This window comes from Amborella trichopoda, chromosome 10, assembly GCF_054954075.1.
Source record: "Amborella trichopoda isolate Santa Cruz 75 chromosome 10, AtrichopodaSantaCruz75HAP2 v2.0, whole genome shotgun sequence".
Classification (NCBI taxonomy): Eukaryota; Viridiplantae; Streptophyta; class Magnoliopsida; order Amborellales; family Amborellaceae; genus Amborella; species Amborella trichopoda.
Window position 1 is genome coordinate 445,038 of NC_142345.1, and position 18,434 is coordinate 463,471.

An 18,434-nucleotide genomic window follows, 5' to 3' on the forward strand; every position below is an offset into this window, starting at 1 on the left:
TTCTTTAATTTACTAATTTATCCTTAAATAAGTTTATTTTATTATTTTTCAAATTCTACTACCTAGTTCTTGGACATATATTAATTTAATTCCTTATCTCCCATGTCTTTATAAAGTGATCCATAACCACAAGCCTATGTCGCGAGGTCAAACTCTCTCTTGGGATAACTTTATAATTTGTACATGATGGTCGATTAATATTCTTAACTATAAAGAAGTCTATTTGACTTTTAAAGTTATTAAATGTTCATATTGTTTTTTAAAGTAGGTGTTTGCTATTGGTAGGTCGTAAGTCATAGCAAAATCTAGAATAGCCTCACCCATCTTATTTCTTTTCTCAAATTATATCCTTCATGCCATCTTTCCTTATATGATCATTTAAATCCCCTTGTAAAAAAATCCGCTCTCCATTTGGTATTTACAGAACTAGTCCATCCATGTCTTCCTAGAATTGTATCTCTTACTTACGTTCTCTATTCCTACCTATAGTGCATACGTACTACTTATATTAATTATCTCCCTCCCTAATAGACGTTTAATAATAAGAGCCTATCACCTACTCTCTTGATATTAATTACTGTCCTTAAATCTTTGCCTATTGTTATGCATACGTCAATTCTATTATTGTCATTTCCTATATATATATATATAAAAATTTATAGCTATCATTTTTTTTAGCTTTTTTCTCTTTCTACCAGTTTCCTATAGTACATTAACGTAAAAGGACATTAACACAAAAATCAAAGATTAAATATAAATTTTAAATGGGTATATTAGGGTGTTCACATTATAGAATATTTTATAATAGAAAAAGTTTTTATAGAGCTGATGATCTAAACAATTAAATTAGAGCGCACCTCAAAATTTCACTAGAAGAGGTTGTTTTGATGCCCAAATATCCTCGAATTGATCATCTCCACATCATGATGCATGGACATGAGAAAAAAATGGATTTCAAGTTTTGGATAGAGTGCATCTTCATTTTTGGACCGTCAATTTGCAAGACTTTCAATTTTTCGTAGATTTGCTTGATATACACTTTGTTTGAAGCTTTAAATTTTATAATTAAATATAAAAATATATTGTAAGCCTATCATAAAGATTCCTAGCATTGAAACCACATTTCTTGACACTATTTGAAGGTGCGTTTTACTTTGATTATTAGAGTCTTGGCTCTATACAAACCATACCATTTTATAATTGTAATCAACAAATTTTGGACACTTGTATACTCTTATTTTATACATAGAGCATTTTTTTTAGCAAGGTTATTTTAGGTAATATTCTCTATATATAAAATAAAGGTATATAAGTTTCCAAAATTTGTAGAGTACAAATATAAAAGAATACGATTTGTATAGAGTCGAGGCTTTAAACAATCAAAGTAAAGTGTACTTTCAAATAGTGTCGAAAAATGTGGTTTGAATGCTAGAAATCTTTGATAGCCTTAAAATATAAAATATATTTTCATATCTAATTATAAAATTTAAAGCTTCAAAAATAATATATATCGAGTGGATCTATAAAAATTTGAAAATCTTGAAATTTGACTGTCTAAATATGCATTACAAAATGCACTATTTCCAAAACTTGAAATCCATTTTTTTCTCATGTCCATGCATCTTGAGGTCGAGATGACCAATTTGAGGATAGTTGAGCATCAAAACAACCTCTTCAAGCAAAATTTTTGTGGTGTGCCCTAATTTGATTGTTTAGAGCCTCGCACTTGTATAAACTTTTTTCATATAAAATGCTCTATAGTTATAAAATGAACACCTAACAAAACCCTTTTAAATTCTACAAATACAAGAGTTATTTATCATAAATCTCCCAAGATAATAAAAACAAGGGAAAAGTTTATCTAGAGCCTGGGCTCTAAACAATCAAATTACAGCCTACCTCAAAACTTTCATTAGAAGAGGTTGTTTTGATGCCCAAATATCATCAAATTGATCATCTCGACATCAAGATGCATGGACATGAGAAAAAAATGGATTTCAAAGTTTGGAAATAGTGCATCTTGTAACTAATTTTTGGACCATTTTCAAGTTTTCATAGAATACTCGATCTACATTATTTTTGAAGCTTTAAATTTTATAACTAAAGATGAAAATATAATGGGTGCGGTTTGTATAGAGCCTAGGCTCTAAACAATCAAATTAGAGCCTTCTTTCAAAATAGTGTCTGGGAAATGTGGTTTCACTATTGAAAATCTTTGTGATAGCCTTAAAACATATCTTTATATTTATTTATAAAGTTTAAAGCTTTAAAAATAGTATAGATAGACGAATTTATGAAAACTTGAAAATTTTGAAAATTGACAGTCCAAAAATACGTTATAAAATACACTATTTTTAAAACTTGAAATCTAATTTTTTCTCATGTCCATGCATCTTGATGTGAAGATGATCAATTTGAAGATATTTAGGCATCAAAACGACAATCTTCTAATGAAATTTTTGAGGTAAGCTCAAATTTGATTGTTTAGAGCCTCGGCTCTATATAAACTTTTCCCAAATATAATTTTGATTGTTTAGAGCCTCGGCCCTATATAAACTTTTTCCGAATATAATATTAGGCTTCTTTCCAATATTTAAACCATATTTCTCTGACTGAAGGCGGGCTCTAATTTGATTGTTTAGAGCCTCGGCCCTATACAAACCACACCCGAAAACAATAAAATGGTTGTATCGATATTTCATAAGAGTACTTTACTTCTTTATAGCAATCAATTCTCTCTGCAAATTCTTCAATCGATTTCCATGGTCCCTTCGCTATCATCATTTCTCTCAAGCTTTCACGCTTTCGAATTAGGGCTAAATTTCTCTCCTCCTTTTTGGCTAGGGTTTCGTGCTCTTTCCGGTGAGGGTTTCGGGATCATTTCTGTTTAGGGTTTCGGTCTCTTATCTGGTTAGAGTGTCGCTCTCATTTGTGGTTAAGGTTTTTCTGTCCATTTTAGATAGGGTTTTAGCTTCTGTATAAGTGAAACTTTATGCTTCTCTGTTTTCATGGTTCCATTGTACGAGTTGCTGGGGATCTGGTTCTTTTATGGTTACGATTTGATTTCACTTAATTATATTGTCAATTTTCCTTGGGTTTCGAGAGAATGAGGATATTTGAGGAGTTGCACGAGATAGCTCTTCCTCCTGCAACTCTTTCACCGAGCCAGATGAATTCTAGCTCTGAATCTTCACAATGGATTTCGCAGTGCCATGGATTGTGGTATAATATAGCTTTAATTATACCTGCTTCCCTTTTCCTGCTTTTCTTGCTATTACAAGCAAGGAAAAGCTTGAAGAAGCTTTCTCATGGCCGCTCCTACATTATGATTGTCTACTATGCTCTTCTATGGCTCGTTGCTGTGCTCAATCTGTCATGGTGCCTCCTTCAGGTAAGGAATTGTTTACAATTAATGTTCTTTTATTTAGTACTGTGAGAATGAATTTGCGCTTGATGGGCTTATTTGGTTATATGAGCTGGAGTTCAATGATTTATTAATTTCAGAAGCTTGATGGTGTCTTGAGTTTGTTCTAAATCATTAATTCATTATTGTTTTTTATTACAACCGAATATTCCCAGTACAGGTGAGCAATTGAGGGGTTCCAATAATGCATTTGTATGACCTGTTTATGAGAAGATTGAATGATTTATTGGTCTTTCTCCAACTGCATATTTATTTGGTAATAATTTTTTTTGGGTTTAGTAAGAATTTACTTTTCATTTTCATGCATTAAACATAACTGGGGATCTTGATGGTCTCTTATAACGGTTCCAAAGTTTTGGTTCTTTTGTCATTAGTTGTGCTTAAAATCTTGAATTTAAATTTACTAGGTATAATTCTGATACTGAGGTGTATACTTGTGGGTATTGCACTCGGTGGCCTGCGAATCGACTGGATCCCGGTACTCTCCAAGTCGATAAAAATCCTAGTAGTAGAGTTGAAGATGCAATAGCTACCCTACAAGAGAACTAGGGACCAAATGCTACTTTATTTAACCTAAAGAAGTGCCCCAAGCTTAAATAGAATAGAGAAAAGGGGCAGCTGATGGATGGGTTCAACCAAAACTAGTATTTCAATACACTCTTAGAAAAGAGGGAAGCAGAGCCTAGCACCTAATTGGTCACCTAGGAAAGATCATCGATATTAAAACCCTTTGCCTTGTGCTTTGCAAATGTTAGAGTGAGAATTTGGTGAGTAGAATTGGCCTTGGAGGTTCCTCGAAGACCTTGATAGAGACCTGTAAATAGGGTCATCAGTCCCCTATGCAAAGAAACCAATTCAAATGATGAAATTTGAGAAGAAGTGAGAAATGTGATCAATGGGCACAAATCAACCCCTAAGAGAAAAGTTGAAAAGAAACATATCATGCAAAAGACAAATGGAAATAAAAGAAATATAACCCAATTCCATGCAGCAACCAAAGACGTGGACAACGTCAAGCCAAATATCATGTTGAAAGCTAATAAGGATGAAGACATTGATTACACTTCAAAAAATAAAGGAATAAGATGTTGATTCTGAGCTTCTAATCCAAGTAAGAAAAATACACAAGTAAATAAGAAAATAGAATACTGAATAGTACACCTTGTGTCCCACGAAGCTCAACCCAAAATCAAATCTAAAGGATTACTCAAGCTTTTAACTTGACACACAAAAACAAACTCCCCTACATGAAACGATCCCTTAAACATGCAAGAACCAAGAAAAGAAATTTGGTTGTGGTCAATGAGAGGGAAATTACTAGATCAAAAAAGAAATTTGGTTGAGAGAGAGAGAGAGAGAGAGAGAGAGAGAGAGAGAGAGAGAGAGAAGAGAGAGAGAGAGAGAGAGAGAGAGTGGTGTGACCGTGCCAAATCAATAAAGGTGTTTTATGGGTGTGCAGTGAATATCCTAGATAGAGAAATTAAGAGAGTGGGTGGCCCTAGTAACGATGGCTAAAGCTTTATGAAAGGTTCAGCCATTTGGGTTTAGGGAGTTTGCCGCGTAGGTTTAAGTTGTCGTACCAAACCATAGGAGTAACAACTTTTGGGTGGTAACATCCTAAAAGAAGACTAGGTTTTTGTGTGTGGGTTACCTAGAGAGGGAAAGCTTGAGTAGGGTGTGATACTGAATGAGAACTGGTATGCGTATAGGCTACTAAAGAGAGAAAACAATTGGTTATTTAATGAGAAAATGAGAGAGAAATAATTAGTTTTAGAGTGAAAAGAATGGGTCGTAGCCACCTTGGCTCAAATGGGTCATAGCCACCTTGGCTCAATTGCTCACCACCATCTTGGCTTTGTTTCTCACCACTTTGGCTTCGTCCTGCCTTAGGTTTTCTTTGCTGCTCACCATCTCAGCCTCATTTTCCTCCTCTCCACTAGAGCCCCCACCATCTTGGCCCTCCTTATCTTTATTCCTCTATGCCTTTTATCATGTCACCTTGCCCCCTCCTTTTTTTTGGGTATCATCTAAACTTCATCGTCAAGGGCCTTCTTGTTGATTGTTGGGTTTTCTCACTCCACCAGCCATTCTTTTGTTGGATTGTCCTTGAGTATGTAATCCAGGTCAGTGATGTAAAAAGTGGCTCACCTATGCGCCTATGCGTGCCTTGGCGCATAGCCTAGGCCTAGGCGGCCCCTCTGAGTGGTGTATCCCTGGGCGGGCGCTCAATGCCAAGCCGTGGCATAGGGACTGCGCCCCCATCCAAGGGCAAAAGGACCCCTTGTAGAGGGGCATTTTCATCCTTTTCCCCCTTAAATAAGGGGGTAGGAAGGGGAGGGGTTTAGATTCTTGTGTGACATAAACCCCTTCTGTTACCTTTTGGAGTGAAATGTTTTTGAATAAAAACCTCTTTTTTTTAGATTTTTGTGAGATCGATGTAGTATTACAAAGTTTTTTAAATCGATCCAAACATCATCCTTTTGGTTTGAATTTTATTTTGTAGATGTTTTAAGCTTATTAGAAGGTTTTTAGGAAGCATTTGAGATTGGGAAACATCTCAAATATTAAAGATTGAAGATCGAGCAAAAAGGTTAGTTAAGAACCTTATATTTGATATTTTATTTGCTATTTCAATGTCTCGGGTTGGAAGTATAGTTATAACCCAAATCCGAGTGACAAAAATTGTAGGAGATATAATTGTTGCGAAAAGGATACTAATGGAGGAATAAACCGGTTCCACAAATACCTTATCAGTATTGGGGATTCGTAAAAATGTTCCTGAAGCTATTAGGGAGGAGATTAAGCAATATTTGAGTTTAATAAAACACAAAAAGGAACAAAAGGAGCCTTGTCATTTGGATATGTCTTCTTCATGGTCTTCTAAAAATGGCAGATGTATAGTTATAACTCGAATCCAAATGTTAAAAATTGTAGAAGGTGTAAGTTTTGTGAAAAAGATACTAATGGGGGTATTAACCAATTCAAGAAACACCTTACCGGTATTAAAGGGAATATTGCTTCTTGTAAAAAAGTTCCTAAAGCTAGTAGGGATGAGATTAGACAAAAAAAAGAAGAAAAGGAGCCTTGTAATAGGGAAATGTCTTCAACGGGTTCTTCTAGAAGTAGTGATCTAGGTTGGAAGTATGGTTATAAACCGAATATGAATGACGAAAATTGTATAAGGTGTAATTATTGTGGAAAGGATGCTAGTGAGGGTGTTTACCGGTTCAAGAAACACCTGCTGGTATTAAGGGGATGTTGCCCCTTGTAAAATGTTCTTGAAGCTACAAAGGAGGAGATTAAGCAATATTTAAGTTCAGTAAACATAAAAAGCAAGAAAAGGTGAAAATGCATCAGGTAGAGCAGCCAACACTCCTAAGGCCTTTAGATCATCTGCACAAAGCAAGAGGGGAGTAGAAGAAGAGGAGGAAAAGGCATATTCAAAAGAAACGGAGGAGGACGAGAATGAAGAGGGAGATGACTTTGATGATGATGGACTCGACTCCAATGCATATGATGAGGCTTACCCCAATTTTTCTAATGATGACTGAAGAATCTTGACTCTTGAGTCTTCAAGTGTATATTTTCTTTTTCCTATTTTCTAGTTTCTACTCTTATGTGTATGCTTGTATGATTGTATCATTGTATGGGACTATGGATTATGGAATGGTATGGGCCATAGTTGTTGGGTGCGGGTGCATGCCCAGGAGTGGGACTTGGCTCGGGTCTGCAGAACCATGGACTGCTGGAAGCTCCTTGTGGTTAGGATCGTCGTCCGTACGATCCTATATTAAGGGAGCACAATCCTTGTCATAGGGAAGCACGATTCCATGACTAAGGAATCGCAATAGTAAGTCTTAAAGCATCGCGAACAATGTGTGTTTCACAGTACCAATTGGCGCAAACCTGAATCTGCGCATATGAATCAATGTCGAATAGAGGAGAGGGAGCGGGGAAGGAAGAATAACCGTTTAACATCATATGCACTGCATCATGTGCTTGAGAACCGCGGTTCAAACCCTCTGGGAATGAGGATCGCAATGTAGGATCTGTGTGCCATCCAAGATACCTAGCTGGAATCGTGGGATCAAGGTTCTGGAGGGGGTCTGTAGCCTTTCCTGCAAGGTTCCAGCAGCTATAGTATCGACTATGGAGCATGGAGTATGGATTATGGATTGTGCTAGTAGTCTATTATAAATTTGCAAGGGTTTGTAACTTTGGATTATGGGGTTTTAAATTTTTTAAATATTTTATGATGTATTACTCATATTCCTCTGCCCCTCTTCTTCAACTAGGCTGCCAGAAATTTGGGCTCTCACCTAGGCGCTGGGCGGCCAGGATCTCATGACTGCCTAGGCCCCACCCAACAGGTTTTGGAACACTGATCCAATTGATAGGATCACAATCCTTGTTCTGCTTCCCTAGGTCTCTTCCAAATGTTTAAGTTGTAGTGCACATGGACTAGCTTGTGCATTTGCTTACTTAGTTTTCAACCTGGTCCTCCTTGGAGCATGGCTCCACATGAATATACTCTAGTTTCTCTCAAGCCCTGTGGCGGAACAAGTTGGGCTGAGGATCCCTATTGTGATTTTTAATAATAATTTGGGGGTGTCTTCTCCATGTATTTACCACTATTATGCTAAAGAGCAGAAGATAAATTAGTCAAATAGGAGTCCAATCACCCATACTAGCTATACTAGTATTTATTACTCATGGAAATTTGAATTCTAATCTTCTGTGTCCTCATTTTTTGCCAGATTGGACCTAAATATGCCTTGTGATTCCATATAAAAAAGCAAGCTAAAATAACAAAGTGCACATTTTCATCTTACAAACTAGAACAGGTTAAAGATATATGTTGTTTCACAATTTAAAGTTTTAGATTGAATCTTATCTTTTTCAAGCTTCAATTTGGGCTTCGTATTGTTGCTCTAATATTTCAAAATGGTACTTTACTTCTTCCATGATTGCAATGTGCCCTCTCTAATCCCATAGATAGTGGTATACCGTTAACAAAAATACTTGAATGTATTGACAATATCATTATACGTGTCAAACATGCCAACATAAATCACAGGCTAAGATTTGAATATAAAATAAAACTCGAAATTGGAAGTTACTGCTACATTGATGTGGCGGTGCAGTATGCTAGTCTAGTTCTTATTGATGATGACCCACACTTTAGTGTAGCATTTGCAATTGGTTTGTGTGGCCAACTATGCACAGTCAAGTGCCGCCTATAGGAATCTCATGGCAGTCTTAAGATCTTAATCAACCATCGTAAGGACTTGTACTTGTGGGGAGGTGGCAACCACAATATGGTTGCAATTATACGAGAATCTGTGGTTACTAATGATTGCGTGAACCTCTCTTCCAGTCTGAGCCTTGAGTTTTGTGCACGAAGGCATTCCTCTGATGCCACCATCTTTTTTCACTCCTGTTTGTTGGTCTACAATTGATTCCACTAACAAGTATGGGATTGAAAAGCTAGTGATAGCATGCCTTATGAGCTCCCTGTGGCACATTACTGCCTCATTAAGTTTAGGATAAAGGATTGAGATTGTAAATGGATTTCGTAACTTTTTCCACCCAGATCTTCACTTCAATTCATTGATGGCTTCTAGCATTATGTCTGTGCAATGAGCGACGCAGGGGCTCCTAACTAAATTCTTCCTCTTATCATTTGTAACTTCCATACTTTGATGTAGCTTTTTGCATTATAAATGATGGTTTGCATTGCATTTTCCACCCCAATCTCCTCTACTACTTTATCATGTCGTTTAAATAAAAATTTTCCATCCTTTTTCTGTGGGAGAGATCTACACTTTAGATAACTTTACGTCTTTGGCATTTCACTAAGAAATCACAATATGCCTTCCACTATTTCAATCATTCGGCATGATTGTAACCCTAGGCTTATGTCACATCTCGTAGTTATCAATGAATTAGTCCATACGGGCCACCTACTCATCCAAGCAAGGGCCTACAAGCTCCCTAACTATTAGGCCCTGAATCCCTAGCGTACCTGCATTATTGTGGATGCCATCAGCTCATAATATTCACTATTTGCTGCATTGAATGGGTCATAGAGCCACTTAGCAGTCACCTTCAATGTTGCATGCACATTGACATGGCTGCCAACGTCCAGTTGGGTGTCTACTACAGTTTTATGGTTTATATATTTATATTTATGGTGCATATATACATATATGTATGATTTCATGCAACGGTTGTATAGTAGTATAATGCTAACACACCTCTAGAAAACTATGTTTTTTGCATTTGTATGATCCCAAATTTTGCGCACACATTCTCTTCATCCTCATAATCAATCTTACGGGAAAAAAATTCAATTTGCACCCTAGATATGGTCAAAATTAGTACACTCCAACAATGAGTCTTGATTGTCTATTTGGTGAATTTCAAGATCTAGGCCTTAACAAATTCAAAATCACTTTTTTCTTTTGTAGCTTCGTTAATCTAATGATGATAACGCTACAAAAACTTTTGGGAATAAAAAAATCATTATGAGGCCTATATCTAACCATCTCACAAAAATGGATGGTTTATATTAGTTGGGCTAGAGAAACACTTTCTAATGTGTTTTTCAAAAAAAAAAAAAAAAAAAAAAAAAAAAAAAAAAAAAAAAAAAAAAATATATATATATATATATATATATATATATATATATATATATATATATATTCCTTTTTTTTTTGTTGTTGTTCTTTAGAATGAAAAGTGTGAGCATTTAAAAATTTGTGTTAAATATCTCTTACATGGTTTTTGAAGATCGTTCCATTACACTACTATACAACCATTGTATGAAATCATTATCTGATATATATATATATATATATATATATATATATATTGTATGAAATCATTTTCTGATATATATATATATATATATATATATATATATAGGAAGATAGGAAGATACTACAAAATGCCTATAGGCAATGAACAATGATTCACCTACCCTCATCACCGTCCAAAGTTCATCGCACAGTCACAATTGTCCTGTAGTGTTTCATTTTTTATTTTTTTTCTACAAATTAGAATGGCCTGAAATTTGGATCGTGTGTTCATAAAAAATAGGTGAATTTACAAAAAATATCAAAAAACTATTTTACATGAAAAAATTGACCAAAATACCCCCAAACTTTTGGGGGTATTTTGGTCAATTTTTGTTTCACGAATTATTTTTTTTATATTTTTATTAGGTGTGACTCACTAAGATGTACAAACGTTCCAAATTTCAGATCATTTCAATTTGTAGAAAAAAAAATGAAAAATAGAACACTATTGGACAATCGTTACCGTGCAATGAACTTTGGACGGTGATGAGGGTAGGCGAAATCACTGTTTATTTTCGCCTATAGGCGTCCGGAAGAATTTTTCATATAGGAAAACACTACAGAACGCCTATAGGTGAAGTTCTACAGTACTTCACCTACGGCTTTATCACCGTTCAAAGTTTATCACACAATCACAGATGTCTGATAGTGTTTGAATTTTAATATTTATTTTTACAAATCATAATGATCTGAAATTTGTTGGTGTGTGCGCCTTTGTGAGATGCACATGAATAAAATGTAAAACAAATAATTGAATGATAAAAATTACACAATATACCCCTATAAAGTTTCAGGGGTAATTTAGTCATTGTATTTTATGACTATTAATTTCTTTAATATTTTATTTTGGCACGACTTGGTCATATGTACACACACCCCAAATTTTAGATAAATCTGATTAGTACAATAATTATAAATAATCAAATACTACCGAACAACTATGACCGTGTGATGAACTTTGGACAGTGATGAGGTGGAGGTGAAGTACTGTAGAACTTCACTATATATATGGAAGCATTTACAAAACACCTATAGGTGAAATTGTTTGTCGGTCATGAATCTCTTGGTCCAGGGCTAATTATAAGTTACGCATAACTATGAATTGGATGTTGGTATTGATGCTGGTACATTTTGTTTAACAAAATAGAAATAGTTAACATAAATATGGTCTGAGAGACAGAGGCTTTAGAAAATCTAGTGTGTAAATCCTTCTCCACCTACACCCATATTTGCAACACCATCTATCTTGTGTTTGCTTTACCATTTAATTGCACTTCAAATTTTAAAATTTGTTCTTTTTGTAAAGAAATAAACGGTCAACTTGAATTGTAGTTGAAAATTTTAGCGAACTGAATTCAAGTCTCAAAGGAAGTTAATGGAACTATCCCCTCGAACATGTTGATGAAATCTATTGAGGCCCATTCAATGCCTAAATACGGTTATGAATCCCATCCATTTAGGAGTTACTAGTTCTGTGTAGTTCGACACTGTTTCACACAAAAGGCCTGATAACTATACAATAAACTCTCCTATCTGCATCTCTAATACAGTATTCACACCAGCCACTGGCCTTGTGTTGCATTTCATGCTTATGGCAAATGGATTGTAGAGCTCCATATGACTGGGACCCCTATTGTCACGTGTTCTCGTTTGTGGTCTGAATGTACTGACTATTCCTGCCAATTGTTCATGATCTCCTCACTAATAGCATTCCTTTTTATTCAATTACATGATCTCTTATTGATGCAAGAAGGAAGGGTGGGAAAATAAATCTACCTTTGAGAACCTCAAACAAGTAAAAATCAGCAATATGAAGAAAAAATATGGCTATTAATCAAATTAAGATAATAACTTTCTTCTTTAATAAAATAAAATTCATTTCAATAATATCTGCATCTCATAATGTGACATCCCACATTTTATAAGCCTATGAAGTCTTAAAATTAACTTGAGATCCAAGTAGTAAACAATTTAAGTCTTTGAAATACCCCTAGATAATATTAAAATTCCAGAAATACCCTTACAAATAGTAACCCATGAACAATATGAGTGAATCATATCTCTTGAATAGTAAAAAAGAAAATAAAAATAGAAACTAAGTGTTGGAGATTAACCCTATATTATGATTCCTAAAAATTAACCATAAACAAAATAATAATATGCACACCCACATCCATGGAATTAAAAATAAAAAAATTAAATGAAAATTTTCTTTTTAATAAAATAAAATTTTTGAACCACCTAGTTCTTGATCTCCATTATTCTCCCTTGATTAGAGAAAACTGTCTCTCGAGGTTTGAAATTGGTTATACGAGTCCTCCTCTAAAGGTCTCTCTTGACCTGAATTTTGTGCATTGACATTGGGACCTGAATTTTGTGCATTGACATTGGGACTTGATATCCTCCAAGAAGTTGCTGAGGCATCTATCGTAGCCTGGCTTTGTGGGACGCAATTCTTTAATTGGAAACCGAAAAAGGCTGCCCCACGATTGGTGAGAGAAAAGAGCTCATTATGGTCACTATCTCTAGTTGCCTCTTCTTTTACCTCTTCACCATTATCACTATCGCAGTCATTACCATAATTACAACGTCCATCACCAATGGCTACAACTTGTTCTTTGTCATAGATAGGAACTCCAAGTCTTTCATCCAAATAGTTCATCAAAAATATGGTCACCATCAAAGATAAGATCACTTGGTTCTTTATGAAAAATAGGATAACTATAAAAATAAGACCATCTATATTGAATTCAATTGAAGATTAGGTCCTTGTTGCCCTCTTTTAAAATTATGCTCTTGTTGATGCCATTGCGCATCAAACCCATCTACATAGTTTGGCACGTCATGAGTCCGTTCCTACTTAGACTCGGACTCTAATTTGAGCCAATCTCCATAGAAACCCTCATGAATTTGGATCTATCCTTATAGATTTCCCTCTTCGTTTAAGGAGCGTTGTTACTGGTCTCTCTTGCGCAATAGCTCTGTAACCCTCTCTGTCAAATTGTTGATTTCCTTGCGTAATCGGATCAGATCGGTTTTACTATGGCTAAGACCTCCACGATCAAGCATCACAATATCTAACCATCTTCGATCCATGCTCTGATACCATTTGATACATGAAGGGAAGGTGGAAAATTAAATTTACCTTTTTCCCGAACCTCAAACAAGTAAAAATCAGCAATAATGGAGAAAAAAGCATGGCTATAAATCCAACAAAGAGAAGAACTTCTTTCATAAAGTAAAATTCATTCCAATAACATGGGTATCCCCTACTATGAGAAGAACTTCTTTCATAAAATAAAATTCATTCCAATAACATGGGTATTCCATCATGTCACTTCCCACATTTTGTAAGCCTATGAAACCCTAAAATTAAGTTGAGATCCAAGCAAACAATTTAAGACTCTAAAATACCCCCAAATAATACTAGAATTCTTGAAATACCCTATGAACAGTAACATGTGAACAGTACTCGTGAATATTCAAAAGGAGAACTAAAAAAATCGAACCCAAATGTTGGAGAATAATCCCACATATTATAATTCCTAAAAAATTAACCCTAAGTGAAATAATAAAACGTACACCCACATCCATGGAATTAAAAAAATAAAACTAAATTTTTGAATCATCCATCACTTATTCATTGCTTTATTTTCTTTTACAATGTCTAATTATTTCCACCAGTTCTAGTTCATCCGATATTCCAACCTCTTCCTGTCTCCGCGTTCTTGGTCTTATTTTCTATGAATAGTTCTTAATCTGTATTTCAGAATTTATAACTTTCACTTGTAATTCTATTATGAAACAAAAAGATAAAGCAACTGCTATGTTGCACCTTCTTCACCTTCTCCAGCATTCTCAATAAGCCTATAGAAATCATGATGGTGAAGCCCATTAAATTCATATTTAAACGGCACAGGTTGGCAACTCTGTTTACAGAATCTTTTTTTTTTCTTTTTTCAAAGAAAAGATTTGCTTCAAGATATGCCTTGGAAGCCCTTTTTGAGTAGCTTGCACCTAGTAATTATCCTATTCCCCAGAAAATAGAAGTCTTTCGATTCTGGTCACAGCTGGGTCTTTCTCACTATTTAGCAAGTGATGTTGAGTTCTCTCGGAAGAAGTTCTTGAACAAAGGCTGAACCTGATATCCAAGTTATTCCTTTCCCTCCTTTCTTTCCATGATTATAACGAATGAACTAGCTGTCAGTATAAATTTAAGCCTTTGCTGCAAAGAGTTTCTTATTGTGATGTCCTCTTGCCAAATAAAAAATGAGCACTCATGTCAAATTGTCAATACATGAACAGAGTATGTGATGCATCAAGATGACGCCTCGTTGTTTGAGGAAATAATGGCTATTGGGTTTGTGGAAAGATTAAGGAATTTTTATTTTTTCAATTGAATAACTACTAGCATGACTTGTTTTGGGCCCCATGGAATATTTTTTTTCAAAAAAATTGATCTTGTAAGCATTTCCTCAAAAATCAAAATTGACCTTAAAAGCTTACGGATTTCACAGCATTGACTGAGGAATAGTTCGATATGTTACCTGTGGTTTGACTTGTTAATGGTTCCTTTCTGGTTTCTTATTTTTTGGCTGTATTTATTTTTTCATCGTTGGGATGTAGTCATGGCAGTGTGCTCCTGGGAAGGAATTTGCGTGGAATCTTTTATCACTATTTACTGCATCGGGCATGTTATTCTTGGAAGTTAGCTTGGTTGCATTTCTACTTCAAGGGAACCATGTTAGTGGATTGGATGCTTTAATGCGTACACTTATTATCTCCGGGATCATCATCGGTGTGGATTTTTTCATAAAGGTACATACTTTGCTCATATTGATTACAGTCGGTTTATGCATCTTGCTGTATTGTAGAGACTGTGTGGACCTGCATATACATCATCATCCAAGCCTTAGCCCAATTATTTGGGGTTGGCTATGTATGGACCTGCATATACATTTCCAGTAATTTAGATGCCAGTTATATTGTGATTTAGATTTCCAACATAAGGATTTCACATTATTTCTAGAATAAAAAAATTAATTGTGATGAGATGTTATAGTTGTGTGGAGATTATGAGGGTTTGCTCTGCTTAAGAGACCATGTAACGATCACCATAAAGAAAAAATGCCATATAACTATCATTAAAAAAAATTAAGATGATGTGATATCATTTCGATTTTCATTGTATGACTGTTTCTCATAGTTTTCTTCCTCCAAGCTTTTTATCATTACAGTTTCCTTTTCCTTGTATATATTTTTCCAAGAATACTGTTTATGCATTTTTTAGTTTCACTCCTAAGCTTTGAATTTTTCTTTTCCAAGAACAAATGAAATAGTGATTGTGGAGTCATGAGAACCATTCCGTTGTGCTTATTCAGAAAGTGGATTTCGACTTAAGTGAGCACTTTGGATTTTTGGTGTCATGATTTTTGGCAATGAACTCCTCCATATTGATTTCTCCTTAAGATATCTGATTTTCTCTCTCAGGCAGTTTGCATATTTGGTTTTGGATTACCCTTGTTCATAGACGTCAGTGATACAGTAAATCATCAGAAGTGGGGCTTATGGGTTGCTCACAGGCTAGTGCTTGCTGCTGTCTATGGCTTCCTCCTATTTATGCATCACACAAAATGGAGAGATAGATTGCCAGGTCATTCTTGTCCACTTTATCTCTTCCTTTTTTTGTTTTTTGGTTCTCTTTTTATAATAAACATGATCGTGTTCCTCATCCAGCTCAATTTGCATAAGCATAAATGGAAAAGAATGGTTATACCATGGGACCCTCTTAAACTCTTGTTTTAAAATTTCTTTCTTGAATTCCTTGTGGCTGACTCCTTTGATGATTTTTGCTGTCCAGCTAGACCTGCATTCTATAACTACATCTCAGCTATGTTCACATTGAATGCGGTATCACTCCTTGCGTGTGGGCTTATTGGAGTTGGTGCTGGATTAGGATTTGGGTATTTACAATCTGCCTTATACCATTCAAGCATTTTCATATACCAAACAAAGCCTTCAAAATGTTTAAATTGGTGATATCTTTCCTTCTCTATATGCAGACTCTACAATCTCGTGGCTATCTGTTATCACTCACTTTATCCTCCGCTTTTGTACATCACGTTTTTGGCAGATTTCTTCCAGGTCGGCTCTCTATAAACAGAATGGCAACACATGTTTTATAGCTTAAATACATTGGGTATTCCACTCCAATGGAGTCATTGATAATAAAGAAAACTGATACTGTGATGTAATGGAGATGAAATTTGATATGCTTTCTCTGGAGTGGTTCTTATAATTGATGCATGTAGTATACAAACAGTGAACTACATGTGACCATCGCCATCTGTTGTCTATAAAAATGGCTGAGATGAACCGTCCCTCCAAAGCAGATGTTGAGTGATGTTTCACTCCTACTGTTTGTTGTTGACATGTAATTTACTGTTTGTAAGAAGCAGTATTTTGTGTTTATCCTTTCCTAAATTTTTGAGAGAAATACTTAAGGTCATCTGTTTGGTATGAATAAGTGGAAAATATAAATATGTGACCACTCACCTTTTTCCTATGAATGCGTGGATACATAGGAGGAAGACCTGCATTTGGAAGATGTATACTATTCCGAGATGAAAGATGCCGGGTTTTTTGATGCTGATTGGGATTGACCTTCATCTACTCGTTCATCTACTGTTCTCTCATCGCTTGTGCATAGCCAGCCTCGAATTCTATTCTTTGGTGATCTTCACTTCGGGCCTACTTTGTCAAAAATTTCTTCTTGTGAGCTGTCGTCCAGGATGGAAAGATTTTTTGAGCTCACCACATAAAACCAGTAACATTACTGATGGAAAATTGTGTTACACTGCCATGAATTTCATGTAAGATGTGTATCTTAACTATTGTATAGATACTATAGAGCAGTAATAATTAACAACTATCATTTGGCTTTGGGCTATGGAATAGTGGGTTTTCTTTGAATTTTTCTGGACATTCTCTTTTTTCCTTGTTTTCCCAAAAGATGGCATTCTGGATTTATATTTGCGGGATTATTTTATAGGGATTGTATAGTTTGGATGTGAAATTTGATAGCTTGGATGTTACAAAGTTGCAAGAAATTTTTTTTTGAAGTTTGAGTTTGGTCAATGGAATAATTGTAGCAACTCAATTTCACATCTAATGGTCAAGATTAATGTGACACAAGGTAAATGGTCTTATTCTATACTCTCCCTTATTTTATATGGTTCTCTATTTTTGAAGATAACTTTCTTGATCGGTAATTTTCTGTATTTTATTGAAGTGGACAGTCGTGTTAACGGTTGCAATGAAATTCGGCAGTTAAGCGGTACTGAAATCCTGGGCTATGCTTCAAGAAACGCGAATTGTTAATTTGAGCATGTTTTGAAGCCGAGATGGGGTGTTTAGTGTTCATTAGGGGTGGCAATGGAAGCCGGACCCGACCTAGGTCTAAGCATGGGTCCAAAAATTGGTCTTGGTGGGCGGGTCATGTCTAGGTCCAACAAAAATGGGACCCAGATACTATTTGGGTCCGGGTTTAGGGCAGATCTATCAAAATTTAAAAATCTTGAAAATTGACGGTTCAGAAATACGTTATAAGATGCACTATTTTCAAAATTTGAAATCTATTTTTTTCATGTCTGCATTTTGAGGTCAAGATGATCAATTTGAGGATTTTTGAGCATCAAAGCAACATCTTTTTTTTTTTTATTGTTAACTTAGATTCATTAATAGGAGCCAAAGCTCAAGATTACAAATTGTTACAAAGAACGTAACAAAGACGAAAAGAAGGGAGAACAGAGGAGAGAGGAGGGAGAGAGAGTGGAGATAGAGGGTGGGGGGTGGGCGGTGGGGGGTTAGGAGAAGAGCTTAGGGGGTGGATCTAGCAAAAGCATCAACCGAGCCATTTTTTTCATGATTAACATGGCAAAGGATTATGTCTTTGCCAGTAATGGCTAATCGAATATCGTCCATAACATCAGTCCAGAGCCAAGGCTCTGGGGGGTGGATCTAGCAAAAGCATCAACCGAGCCATTTTTTTCATGATTAACATGGCAAAAGATTGTCTTTGCCAGTAATGGCTAATCGAATATCGTCCATAACATCAGTCCAGAGCCAAGGCTCTGGGGGGTGGATCTAGC

At 35.5% G+C, this 18,434-nt stretch overlaps 1 protein-coding gene across 2 annotated transcripts; it reads left to right on the forward strand.

Annotated features, from left to right (window-relative positions):
- The first annotated feature begins 2,708 nt into the window (after positions 1-2,708).
- Positions 2,709-17,233, forward strand: LOC18428044 (protein CANDIDATE G PROTEIN-COUPLED RECEPTOR 2). Of its 2 annotated transcripts, none has more exons than XM_006837083.4 (6): positions 2,709-3,391; positions 14,911-15,102; positions 15,775-15,937; positions 16,145-16,247; positions 16,347-16,428; positions 16,869-17,233. In XM_006837083.4, the coding sequence occupies exons 1-6, from the start codon at positions 3,107-3,109 to the stop codon at positions 16,944-16,946; spliced, it is 903 nt and encodes a 300-aa protein (XP_006837146.1). In that variant the 5' UTR covers positions 2,709-3,106; the 3' UTR covers positions 16,947-17,233. The 2 variants fall into 2 exon arrangements, with proteins under 2 accessions (XP_006837146.1, XP_088706394.1); XM_088850268.1 differs by having other exon boundaries at positions 14,920-15,102.
- Positions 17,234-18,434: the final 1,201 nt, after the last annotated feature.

Coding starts and splice junctions, on each gene's coding strand:
- LOC18428044 (XM_006837083.4), top strand. CDS start 3,107: ATGAGGATATTTGAGGAGTTGCACGAGATAGCTCTTCCTCCTGCAACT. Junction 15,103..15,774: donor GTGTGGATTTTTTCATAAAG/GTACATACTTTG, acceptor TTTCTCTCTCAG/GCAGTTTGCATATTTGGTTT. Junction 16,248..16,346: donor GGTGCTGGATTAGGATTTGG/GTATTTACAATC, acceptor CTCTATATGCAG/ACTCTACAATCTCGTGGCTA.